Source organism: Triticum aestivum, chromosome 7D (genome assembly GCF_018294505.1).
Source record: "Triticum aestivum cultivar Chinese Spring chromosome 7D, IWGSC CS RefSeq v2.1, whole genome shotgun sequence".
NCBI lineage: Eukaryota > Viridiplantae > Streptophyta > Magnoliopsida > Poales > Poaceae > Triticum > Triticum aestivum.
In genome coordinates this window covers 271653580-271666775 of record NC_057814.1, presented here as the reverse complement: position 1 = coordinate 271666775, position 13196 = coordinate 271653580, and the positions used below count along the sequence as shown (strand labels likewise).

The 13196-nt window shown below is 53.7% G+C and overlaps 1 protein-coding gene across 1 annotated transcript; it reads left to right on the top strand.

The window, feature by feature from the left end:
• Positions 1-1107: 1107 nt before the first annotated feature.
• Positions 1108-10014, top strand: LOC123163838 (peptidyl-prolyl cis-trans isomerase CYP18-2). Its single transcript, XM_044581220.1, has 6 exons — positions 1108-1395; positions 1493-1588; positions 1695-1756; positions 2089-2222; positions 9466-9550; positions 9788-10014. The coding sequence occupies exons 1-6, from the start codon at positions 1324-1326 to the stop codon at positions 9831-9833; spliced, it is 495 nt and encodes a 164-aa protein (XP_044437155.1). The 5' UTR covers positions 1108-1323; the 3' UTR covers positions 9834-10014.
• The last annotated feature ends 3182 nt before the right edge of the window (positions 10015-13196 follow it).

Below are 13196 nucleotides of genomic sequence, written 5' to 3'. Positions count from 1 at the left end.
TCCTTCAAGCACCGAGCGTCAAATTTGAGGGGTGGTTGCCCAGCTCTGCTGAAAGAATAGTGCCAGATGGAAATTAAATAGCTTTAAGCATTTTCTGTCAACAAAAGACCAGGAAACTGAAGTATGCGCTGTGACTGCCTAGCCAAGAGAGCTAAGTTGAACAACTTGAAATTTTTGAAACCCAATTCTCCCATATAGTTCGGTTGTGTCATATCTTCCCAAGAAACTGTGCTGGTTTACGTTGTCCTGCTTTACTTCCCCGCCAGAGTTGCCAGATTACTTTATTAGCAGTGGCGGAGCATGACAAACAATCAAGAGGGGGGGCAAATTTCAAAATGAAAGCAAAATACATATGAAAACAGGCGCGACTCACATGAAATTACGGGCCAATCGAATACATTTTGCTTCTTGATTCCTTTGGCAGGTCCATGCATATGTGGCACAAAGTACTTGGGCTGATGGCCGTGCGGCGGGTGGAAGCCCAAGCCAAGAAGGAAAATAAGGGAATTGGGCGGACGACTTAGAAATTAAATCGCCATAGATGGAGACACGTCACAGAGAGATGACGTTGAATTATAGGAAAAATAAGAGACGCACGTCCCAATATGGTACAGTATGTTTTAGCTTATCACACGAGTTGTTGCTGAAGGTTTTTGTCTAGAGAGCTTTACATACGTGAAGTTTCACGTATACAAAAGTCAATCAAGCTAGCTATGCGTGTACTCTAATTCAATCAAATACATGATAAGCTCGGCCACTGGACCAGAACGATTTGTATACATTGTTGAAAAGTTTACACTTTGGAAGGAGGGCCAGAGCCCGGAATTGTCCCCAGGAGGCTCTCCCTCTGTTTATTAGGGTGCTCACACAAACCTCTTGGCAATTTAAAACATGACTTAAAGAAAACTGACATCGCTTGTGCCACTGATTTGACCAATACCTCTTTAGCTGACGAGAATTTTTCCTGAATCCATCCTTTTTACTTTGCTCTATAGTTTTTCTATAATAGGTTTTTCTTTTGACAATTTTTTTAAAATAATAGGTTTACTAGAAGAAGAAGAGGAAGAAGAAGAAGCAGCAGCAGCAGCCTCGTATTGGGCCGAGGCTTCGAGTTTTTCCCCTTTTGCAACGAACGCCTTTTTAGTTGGGCTCTTGAAGCTTTGCGGTCTCTGGGGTTTTCTGTGTTGCCTGTTGGTAGGCCGGACCCAGTACTTGTTCTCCATCGTGCCGCCAGTCCCCTCGCCGCCGCCGTCCCCCTCTCGCTCCCTCTCCCTTTGTCGCGCCGCCGCCACCGTCTCTTGTCTCGCCTGTCGCCACCTCAAGATGTGGGGCGGCGACGACGGAGGGACTCCGGAGGTCACCCTGGAGACCTCCATGGGATCCTTCACCGTCGAGGTACAGGAAGCCGGAAATTTCTCCTCCCTTCTTCTTCTTCGTGTTGCTGGTGCTGACAGTTGGGTCGATTTTGTTGCTACGTGCTCCAACCCGGCAGATGTACCACAAGCACGCGCCCAAGACCTGCAGGAACTTCGTCGAGCTCGCGCGCCGCAAATACTACGACAACGTCGTCTTCCACCGCATCATCAAGGTCCGTAGTCACTTTCTCTCCATGCTCCCTTCTCGTCTGGCACGCAGGTTCTCTACGCCTGCTCCGTTGGGCGAGCGGTGTTCCTTATCCGGTGGTGTTGATGCAGGATTTCATCGTGCAAGGTGGGGATCCTAGTGGAACAGGCAGGGGCGGCGAATCCATCTACGGGTGAGTTACCAAATCCATTCCATCTTAAATAGCTTTGTCTTTCTTCTCGGGTCGAGGTTATTCAAGTGTCACTCTAGGCTAGAGGAAGCTCGTTAATGCTGTTTACCGTTTAATCTTGATAAGTGTTAAGGCCGTGTTACAAATTAGCAATTGTGTAGCAATATCTGCGTCGCTGTTATATATAGCATTGTTTTCGGCCTGCCGGAGTTTGTTGCTTGGCAAGAAGCTAAATATGTGTATTGTTCATCAGCCATAGGTTGGCAGTGTGAGGGTTGGTTCGTTGATGTTTGGATCCTAAGGTTGGTATATGGACATTGTTGCTGCCTTTGCAGAGCAAAATTTGAGGACGAGATAAGGCCAGAGCTGAAGCACACCGGGGCTGGGATTCTATCAATGGCAAATGCTGGTCCGAATACAAACGGAAGCCAGTTCTTCATCACTCTTGCACCTTGTCAATCACTGGATGGTGAGACTAGCATTTCAAAACTCCGCCCTATGTTGTTGTTCTTGCCTGTTTGCTTTATTGGACCAGGGTTTGGGTTTTCCCCATGCCCCTTGAATTCGTTCCACACACATGGATTCGTCGATAGCTTTTTTCTGGTTCACCTGGAAACTTGGCAATGATAAGTGCCACTCGTCAGGTGCGTGGCACTCCGGCCCTGACGTTTTCCAATGGCAATTCCAGTCACACAAGGATGGCAAATTCCAGTGACACACGGCAAGTTTCTGTTAAAAATAAACCGAAGCACGAAAGTTGCCATGCTTGCCAACTAAAGTTGCCATCCTCACGTAACTAAACTTGCCATAAAAAATGTTCGGAGTTGCCATGTGCTTGTACCTGATGTTCGACAATTGTCAGGGTCCTTTATTTAACAGATTGATTAATTGGATGTCCTAATGATTACAGAGAAGTGGAACTAAGATGGCTTGATATTTAAGAGCATTTTGGAGAATTACTTTATTCTTCAAGCTTAATGCATATCGTCCTTGAAATATGGGACCAACATAGCCATGTTTTCCTCATCACTGCCAATCCTAGGAAATTTTACTAGCCAGGATCGGAAATATGAAATATGGTCACATCTGAATTGGACATCATAGATTGTGCCACCTTACCGTTTTTCTTCTTCCTTGTGGGATTTTTTTTGGTGAATATGCTTAGCAGCGTATCATTTCATTGATAGAAGGGAAAGAGAGATGTTAGTACAGGTTACATCCTCGCAGACGTACACTAGCAGGCGTCTGGGAGGATGCGGTGAGCAGGGGGAGGAGGATGCTCAGCCTCATTACAGATGATCGGGTTACAGGAATAATAGCGGCTAATCCCTTGGCGCCAGCTTAGCCCAAAGGCGAGCGTCATCCTGGATGGAAATCACGAGATCATCGGTGGAGGGGTGAAGGCCGTCGAAGATGACGACGTTGCGGTGCTTCCAGATGGCCCAAGCGGTCAGAGTGACGATGGAGTTGAGCCCTTTGCGCAGGCCGCTCAGCGAGGTGTCGGCTGCGAGTGCCCACCAAGCGAAGAAGGTCGTCGTGTTGTCCATGGGCGGGGTGGTGAGCCGGCACCAAGAAAGAATTTCGTGCCAGGTGATCCTAGCGAACACACATCCAGATAAGAGGTGGTCGATGGATTCCGTCTCCTGATGGCAAAGGATGCAGGCAGGGTCTTGGGTGAGGCCGTGGCGTGCGCGGCGCTCGGCCGTCCAGCATCGGTCCAGGGAAGCAAGCCAGAGGAAGATCTTGTTGTTGATGGGGGCCCAGCTCTTCCAAAGTAGCTTCCAACAAGGCGGGGTAGTGGATCCGTGGAAGAGGGCTTGGTAGCAAGACTTGGCTGAATATATACCATTTGCCGTCCATCTCCAAGATATCCGGTCGGGCGTGGGGGTGAGGGTTACGCCTTGAAGCTTACGCCAAAGATTGACGTACTCGAGGACCTCCGGGAGCCCTAGCGTGCCGTGGATGTCGCGAATCCAGGCCTGCTGCTCGAGGCCCTTGTAGACCAGGGTGCGCCGCCTGCGCCGGCTCGGCACGAGGGAGAGGAGGCCGGGGGCAAAGTCGGAGATGGCCTGCCCGTCGAGCCAGTGATCGCTCCAAAAAAGGCAGGTCCTCCCGTCACCCAAGTGCCAGGATGTGGATGCACGGAAGAAGCGGCACGTCACATCGTCAATTGGGAGCTGAAGGTGGTGCCATGGGCGCGAGGGGTCGGTGGCCTTGAGCCAAAGCCAGCGGCAGCGCAAGGAAATGCCGGTGAGATGCAAGTCGCGCACGCCCAGTCCACCGAACTCAAGAGGTCGACAGACTCGCGGCCAGCTAACAAGACAGCTGCCGGATCTGGCGTCGCGTCGGCCGTGCCAGAGGAAGTCGCGAATGATCTGCGTGATCTTCTTGAGGATAGTCGGGTTGGTGGCAATGGCCATGAGGATGTGCACAGGCATGGCGGAGAGCACGTGGCGCACCAGAGCAAGACGCTAGCCGCAGGTCAGGAGCGCGGCTTTCTAGGTGGCCAACTTCCTCGTGAGTTTGTCCATGAGTGGCAGCAAGGACGAGGAGGGTGTCTTGCGCACGGACAACGAGAGGCCTAGGTACACCAAGGGGAAGGTGGTGACCGCACACGCGAGCGTGGAGTCGATGGCCGTGGTCACCTCCTCGTCGCAGCGGATGGGTGTGGCCGAGCACTTCAGAAAATTTGTGCGGAGGCCCGAGGCGTCGCTGAAGACCCGGAGCAGCTCACGGATGGTGGCGAGCTCGGTGGTGGTCGGGTGGCAAAAGACAACCACATCGTCGGCGTACAGGGAGATACTGGAAGCGGCGTGACGGATGGTCAGCCGTTGAAGCATTCCCGCGCGGACCGCGTGCTGGAGGAGAGAGTTCAGGGTGTCGACCACGATCGCGAAGAGGAGCGGGGAGATGGGGTTGCCTTGGCGGAGACTGCATGCATGATCCACGGGGGGGCCAGGGTTGCCGTTGATGAGGACTCGCGTGGACGCGGTGGAGACTAGGATGCACACCCATTCGCACCAGCGATGCCCGAAGCCAAGGTGCTGGAGTACTTGAAGAGAAAAGGCTATGAAACCGTGTCGAAAGCCTTCGCAATGTCGAGCTTGAGGAGGATTCGCAGGGCCTTGAGGTTATGGAGCTGGCGCGCCGTTTGTTGGATGAGAAGGAAGTTGTCGTGCACGCTCCGGCCGGCGATGAAGGCGCTTTGGTTGGCGGGAACAATCTGACTCATCCTCGGTGCCAGGCGAAGGAAAGGACCTTGGCGAAGAGCTTGGCGATGATATGAATCAAGCTGATCGGCCTGTAGTCGGAGAGCGCGGACGCGTCCGGTTCCTTGGGGATTAGAACGAGCAATGCCTCATTGAGCTTCTGGAAGCCCATGCCATTCATCGCGTATAGTTTGTCGAAGGCTTCACAGATGTCGGCCTTGATCGTGGTCCAGCATGCGCTCAGGAATTCCGCCGTGAACCCGTCCGGTCCTGGTGCTTTGCCCGTGGGTAGCTGCTTCACGGCATTCCAAATCTCATCTTCCGTGAACGGGTGCTCTAGGTCAAGAAGATCAAAGTGGCGAGGGTCGATGCCATCGAGGTCGAGGGAGTGCTCCCTGTGGGTGGAGGAGCCCAGAATGGAGCTGAAATGCTCGAAAGCTGCTTTAGCCCTGTCTACCTCGTCGGCAAGGACTTGCGTGCCCACCCGGATGCCGGCCATATAGTTCTTTTGCGCGCGGTGGGCGGCCTGTATCTTGAGGAACGCGGCGTTGGTGTCACCCTCACGGAGCCAGTTAAGGCGCACACGCTACCGGAGAATAGAGTGCTCAAGGGAGGCGAGACCGAGGTAAGCTCGCTTGAGCTCACGGCGCAACCAGCCCTCAGCCGACGCTAGGGGCCGACAATCTTGGGCAACGTCCAGGCGATAGATGAGCTCGCGCGTGATCTGCAGCTGCAGGGAGATGTTGCCGGTAGTGCGCGCGCCCCAACTCTGGAGACGACGTGCAGTGGCCTTGAGCCTGGCGTATATGCGCCGGAACGGGTCGGGGTCAGGTGGCACAACGTTCCAGGCCTCGTGCACCATGTCGTGGAAGCCAGTGAGCTTAGGCCAGAATCTCTCGAAGTGGAAGCGGCGCTTGCTCGTGCCGCAGGGCGCACAGTCGATGAGCAAGGGGCAGTGGTCGGAAGTAGCCGTAGACATGCATCGAAGAAGGTGTTGTGGGTTGATGGTCTCCCAAGACGGTGTGCAGAGCACAGGATCGTTGCGCACCAGGGTTGGGTTATTTTGCTCGTTAGATCACGTGTATCTCCTCTCGTGAAGATAGATGTCGCGAAGGGCGTGTTCAGCAATGAACCGACGAAAACGGCTCATGGTGCGATGATTGAGATTGCCGTTGTTTTTGTCCGCGCAAGAAGTGATCATATTGAAATCGCCGCCGAGGAGCCAAGGGCCAGCAATGATATCGCGCAGGTCGTGGAGCTCGGCCATGAAGGCCAGCTTATCATCAACACCTTGCGGTCCGTAAACTCTCGTGAGCCACCATGGGGTTGCATCGGCGGTGAGGGAGACGGTGGCAGAGACGTGGAACGCTCCCACAATGGGGTTGGCTAGGGCGACACGGTCGCTACGCCAAGCCAAAAGGGTCCCCCCTCGCGTACCCGAGGCAGGCAAGAAGTAGAAGTCCGAGAAGGAGGGACCCGAGGTCTCAATCACAGTCGACAACGAGACCAAACTCATCTTAGTTTCCGAGAGACACACGATACAAGGATCGGTAGGAGCGATGGCGGAGCGGACGGTGGTGCGCTTAGCACCACTATTGAGCCCGCGCACGTTCCAGAAAATAATGTGAGGCTATGATCCATGGGAGGGATGGGGGGGGGGGTCGGAGAGGGAGATGCGAGAAGCACATCAGACCTCGACCAAGCGAGGAGCAGCCGGGACGACGCCGTCGAGCAGCCCGGGAGGGACAGTCCACACGTAGAAAACGGCGAATGCAAGGACAATATCACCGGCGAGAGGCCTGGCGAAGAGCTTGTTGTAGCGGGCAAGTGCCTCCTCCGAGATGGGCTCATCATCGCCAAGTAGCCCGAGGCGCCGAAGGAGAACGCGCTTCGCCTTTGTCTCCGAATCCAGGCCACGATCACCCTTGGCCAGACGTCTGCTGCGTCGTGGCGTAAAGTTGGGCGGCACGGCTCCACGTTTGCGACGCGCGGAGGGAGTCTTAAGAACGGGGGAGGGGCACGTTCTGATAGAGTTGATGTAGCTTAGGACCTCAGCGGGAACCGGGCAGGATGCATGGCCGTTGGAGGTGAAGATCGGCGTCTGGGCGTGTGCCTGCATGGCCTCGGGAGGGGGCGCGCAATCAGCAGCTGCGCGTGGGCCAGCTGCATGCGGAGGGGACGTAGCCATGCAGATCGTGGGTGAGGCGGTGGGGCCCGCCGCATGCATCGGGAGTGGGGAGGCGTCGCGCGTTGGTTGGGAAGCGGGGTCCGCCTGCAATGTCGGAAGGATACGGACGACAGCCCGGCAACCAGGGTGGGGCGCGGGATCCGAGGCGTTGATCCGCTCAGGCGTGGCATCAGGTGGCAGCTCAGAGCCGAGGCCCGCCGAATCGTCCGTGGCAGAAGTTGGGTTGCCGCCAGTCGAGGACTGGCGACACACGCGGGTGGGATCACGCGGTGGCGACGCGGGTGGGGCCTCGATCCGGAGAAGCTGGTTGGTGGCGGGAGGATTCGAGGCGGGCCGGGGCGGGGAACGAGGATTGGGACCCGAATAGTTGTCGGCGGTTGGACCGGGGCGACAGGTGGCGCACCGAGGAAGGCCAGCGTTTGAACAGGGAGCGCGCCAGGGGCTTGGCCTGTAGGGCAGGCGTCCTTGACAGCCTTGGACGAACTGGGGGCCCATGGTTGACGGTGCCAACGGCAGGATGGGGCCCCAGCACGCCTTGCCACCCACGAAACGGAGGGGGCCCAGCATTATGGCGGTGCTGATGCCGGCCGGGCGGCGGTCGGTGGCAGGCGGCGGGAAGTTGTGCCGACGAGGCCAGGCCTCCGGGAGAGGGGGGAGGGCGCGGGGCCATCGTCGCCGCTCTGCCCGGCGGGCGGAGGCGGAGGTGGAGGGGCGGGGAAGCGGTAGTCATCGGCATGGCGCACGTGAATAGACATTGGGAAACGCAGCATCTGCACAGCAAAGCGGTCGACCAGGTCCGGGTTAGCACCGGCGAGGTCGTTGGGCTCGGCCAGAAGGAGCTCGGAAGTCCGTGGAATCGCGTCGAGGTTGGTAGTCCAGGCCGTCAGCCGGAAGACCAACATGTCACTGCCGTCCAGCGTCTCGGGAGCAAGCCGGTCAACCAGGCAGAACGGGGCAAGGAGCTGCATGGCAGAGGAGATGTCCCAGCCATGTTTCGGGATGCCGGTGATCTCGATGTCGTCGGAGATGCGGAGGGAGACCGGCTTGGCCCCGGCGAGGCGACTCCAGGGGTGGATGATCAGTCGGAACTTGGCGGCGCGGATGGGTCTCGCGGCCACGAGAGCACGGGTGGCGGCATCCCGGAAGCGAAGGAGGAACTCGTCGTCGCGGCGACGGTGGACGGAGAAGGCCGCCGGCGCGAGCTGGAAGCGCTCGCACAGCTCGCGAGCCACGTGCCAGAGACCCCAGAACAGTTCCCGGCGACGATGGCAATCAGGGCAAGGCCCAGAGCGCGCTCAGCCTCCTCCAACCGAGCGGTGCGGGGGAGGTAGCAGACGGCGCCTGCCGGCTGCAGGGCGGGGTGGCCCGACAAGGAAGTGGGCGCGGCCAGCGCGCAGGTGCCGGCGGAGCTGCGGGGTGAGGAGGTGGCCGAAGGAGGTGGCGAGGGAGTGACCGCGGCGGAGGAGGTGGTGGTGGCGGCGATGGAGACCGAGGACGAACCCAACCCTGGCCCGGAGAATGTGGGTGGGGATGGGCCCGGAACACTCGAAGCCAAAGATCCGGCAGAACGGGGGGACGACGGGCGCGTGCGCTTGGCCGCCGACGTGCCCTCCGAAGAGGACGAGCGGGGGGCCGTGCAGAACCTCGCGATGTGGCCGAAAAAGCGACAGCGCACGTCCTTCCGGCACTCAGAGGCAGCGCGGGCACTCCCCGGGGCGCGGGGAGGAAGGGGGGCTGCGGACGTGCCCGCCATGGTCGTCGCGCCGGCGGCGGCGCAGACCACGAGGGCGCGGGCGACGACAGCTGCCCGCGACCTCCCAACCACCATCATCAGGGGCGGCGTCCCCAGTCTCGTGCACAACCCGATGCACCTCGGAGCGAGGTCCGGGACGCACGGCGGGCGGCGAGAGCTGGGGAGCAGGGTGGGAGGAGAGGCCGGAGGCGAGCAGAGGGCGAGGCGGTAGGAGCGAGGCCGGTGGTCGGACTCCGCAGAGGACGGGCTGGATTCCATCCAGGGGCGTTCGCGGGGCCTGCCGCCCGCAGCCGGGGAAGGAGGGGAAGGCCATGGGGTGGGCGACGGCGCCGGAGTAGCGGCCGGCGCGACGGGGAGGTGGGCGACGGCAGCCGGAGTGGCCGCCGGCGGATCTGGGGCTGGGGCGCGGGGGCTAGGAGCGGGCTAGCGAGGTCTTCCCCCCACTATGACTAGCCTAAGCCACCGTGGCCAGATCCTCCCTTGTGGGAATTGTCCATGTTGAGCTTTGCATCATCACATTGTTCTTGCATGCCAATGAACTAGCGTAATTTTAATGTTCCAGGTAAGCACACAATTTTTGGGAGAGTATGCAGAGGAATGGAAATTGTTAAGCGCCTTGGAAGTATTCAGACCGACAAAAATGATAGGTAACACTTCAACTATATCCATATGTTTATATGACCACACCAGGCAGCGAACCCCATGCACACTAAGGCTTGCTGTATATCTATCTATTATTTTGTGTAGATGCAAAGGCACATGATCTCTCATCTCAATTCATGTATGGTGTCCAGTATTAACCATGGGATCGAGATTTGTAAGTTTCCATGGAAACCAATGTTGTTGAATTGTTGGATCTAACTCGGATTTATTACTTTGTCCAGGCCCATTCATGAAGTGAAAATTCTGCGGACTGTTGTTAAAGATTGAAGCACGGCTGTTGTCATGAAACTCTTAATCTTTGGTTGTAGCTGTTTCACATGAGCATGTATTCCCAGTTTGACTGGGAGGTCTTGTAATGTCAACTTGTACTTTGGTGTTCCTTTTTTTAACGATGAATCTTGCTTGCATATGATCATTTGACGAGTACCAAAAAAAAGATGATTAGTTATCTTTGCTGTGCATCGTGCGATATTATACTTTGCTAAACCATTCCTCCACGGCAGGTTAAGCCGACACTGTTTTACATGGGAAACGACAGATTTTCTTTTTTTGAAACGACAGATTTTACTAGTACCATTTGTCAGTTCCCTTATCTGAAGAAATGGAGCTCCCTGTTTCCGCGTTTTGGATGGTTTTCGAGCCGTTGATTGGTTATCCTGCGGCTCTCCAATCACAATAACAGTTCGACGGCATGATGCCCTCTCGCTCGTTGATTGTTGATTATTCATCGGACAGCCTGGAGAAGCTGCCGCGTCGTTGTTCACTTTCCGGCACCTTCTCTCTGTTCGCTTTTCACCCGCTCATCCGCTCTCCATTTCGGGTTATGCTTATGTAAATTGGGTTGTAAACCCTAGCTTATTGTTGATTATTGCCCTTCCAACAAGAACCCTGGTTGAATTTATCCCGGTCATCTGTCTTCTATAGAATTCAGTTTAAATTTAGAGAAAGTATGGGTCCATGCCTGAAAATTGTGATCAGAGTCAGTCGAACTTCTGAGGTGGCGTGAATCTGGAGTGTTGTGGGGTATGGGATCTCTCGTAAAATCCCTCCTCGAGCTCGGATTCTGGCGGTGGCGTGGTTGTTGGTGGCGCCCGGAGTGGCACTCATCAGATTGCTTTTATCATAGTTCTTGCTTATCCTTCGATTGCTTGCAGGAATTAGACCTTCATGGTTAGGTTTATCATGCTCTGACGTGGACAATAACCTTCAATAGATTGTTTTACAAAAATTGATGGCTACGTTTCATCGAAAGATCAGGACACCCGTTGGAAGCCAGGTATATTTGTGCAGTCCAAATCTGAGTCCACAAAGTGGGGGAGACTTAGTCTCTAGAACAATGACGTGAGAGGTGACGATGATCTAAGTTGATGTTGCTTCCAAAAGAAAAGTAGAGGGGAGCAACTTCTCCACAGATGAGGATAACGTATTAGTCATGGTATGGGAAGTGTGAGCATTGATCCAGTACCAAGGACCGATCAAAGCATGAAGACCTACTAGAAGTGCTTTAGATCACTATCATCACAATTAACATGTATATGTCATTTGTATGCTAGTTTAAACAGAAATTTAAAAAATATATAGGGGAAAATGTATAGGGAACTACTAAAGCACCTCACCTACAAACATCCCCTAAATGATATGTGCACCCATATAACTATTTTTAGCAGACTTGTTGGAGATGCTCTAAAGTCATATACATGTTGATAAAACGAATTTCTCTTATGTATTGCATATATATCTATACCAGTATAAAAAGACTCAAAGAAGTAGATCCAATTAATCTCGACCATCAAATCATGTTAATTCAAAGTCTGACAGGACCTATATTACTTTAATGATGAGTGCTCGACATGTTTAGCATGTAATTAGTATCATACCAAATATGAACATCTATTCTAATCATATAATTAATTCGTAATTGATATCCTCTCTAATATAGTCATGCAATTAATGCATAACTGATGTCCTGGCTAATATAAACGTGCCTAATATTAATGTGCATTGCACGTACACATTTACTAGTGTCATCAAGAAAGACAACAAAACATATTATATAAGAAATTATCTCTTAGATGCAAACCGTCCTCTCTTCCAACTCAACAATTATCCTACATGACGCTGGTTTTTGGTTCCCAACCCTAGCCGCCATCACTTCCCTACACGCCTCTGCCTCGGCCCCCTTTCTCTTTCTTGTCTGGTGGCCTCGTCAGCGGCAAGAGGACTAGGGACCCGTCTGTACATCTCTTTTTTTGTCTTAGGTTTCTGGTTCTCCTATGACATCGAAGAGGTGGTAGCGGCAATGGCGTGTGGAAATAAGGTATATACAGTCTCTCCCTACCTCGACGACGTCCGATCCGGCGCCAACGAAGGACCTGTACGAGTTTGTGTCCCTAGATCTTTTGGTTTCTTCAAATTATGATAGTTTGTGTGTCTTTCAAGGAGAGTTATTGCTGTCTATTGGTGTGGCAACTTCGACATCTTCTTCTGTGTTATTGTGTGGCTTCGCTCGGTTTCCCAACCCTCTGAACTGGTGGCAATGGATTGCAAGTCTGTTTAGCGTGGGGTGATGCTCTAGCCAATGTTGCTTCAACTTTTTTTTCAAAAAGATCAGATTTATTACAGAGATTCACTGGAAGTACAAAACACCTCAAACATAATAAAAATTACATCGAGGTTCATGGATCATCGAACGACCATTGCCGCCGCCAGAATGAGCCGCCGACGCGCCGCTGTCGGCTCTCCCATACCGGAGCCGCCTGACCTTGTCGACAACAGCCAGGAAGTCTTCGTACACGTGCCCCTAAGGACCAGTGTCCAGACCTGCAGTCGTTGCTGTTGAATCCTTGAATCGATTTGAAGAAATTGATACCAAATATCGCCGCTGCGTACACACGGCGAGAAATCCTAACCTCGCCGTCCCGAGGAGCTAGCAGGAATCTACGCCGGAGCTCCGTCTAGTCCGTCCTAGCGGAAGAACATGAGGAGGATCAGAGCCCGGAATACCGACTCGAAGAAGAAGCGCCACCATCCATCCAAACACCGCCCCTGCGAGAACTAAAACCCTACCTATCTACTAGCCGGTGACGAGGCACCAAAAATCCCCTCCCCGCCACCGCCCGATTGGTAGGAGGAGGGGAGGCGAATTCACGGGTTCACCAGCAGAGATCGAGGAAAGGAAGGCTTTCCCTAGTCGCCTATAGAGAGGGGAAAGAAAAGCAATCTCACGTTGTATCTTCTTTAATGCTTCAACGACTTATATATCTTGTCTCAAGGGATGTTGTGCGTGGGATGATGCTCTAGCTGATGTTAGTTAAATGATTTATAGATCTCGTCTGTGAGTGGCTACTGCGGTATTCAAAGCTTGATATGACGAGAGTGTTTGCAGGTGTCGCCTTACTTTATTGTTCTCTTGTGGGCGTTGTACAATCGGAGGAAGAATATGCTTTTCAATGTAATTCTTGTTTTTATTGGTTGTTCTACGTCTAGTTTATCCATTGTACTGACTTTTTGCTTTCCTCGATATTAATCGGATTTAAGATGCCTTTGGCTGTTTTTATTAAAAAAATATCATACATAACATTGCTAAAATAACGGCATTGCACATGTCTTACGTAGGCCGCTGCTTGCATA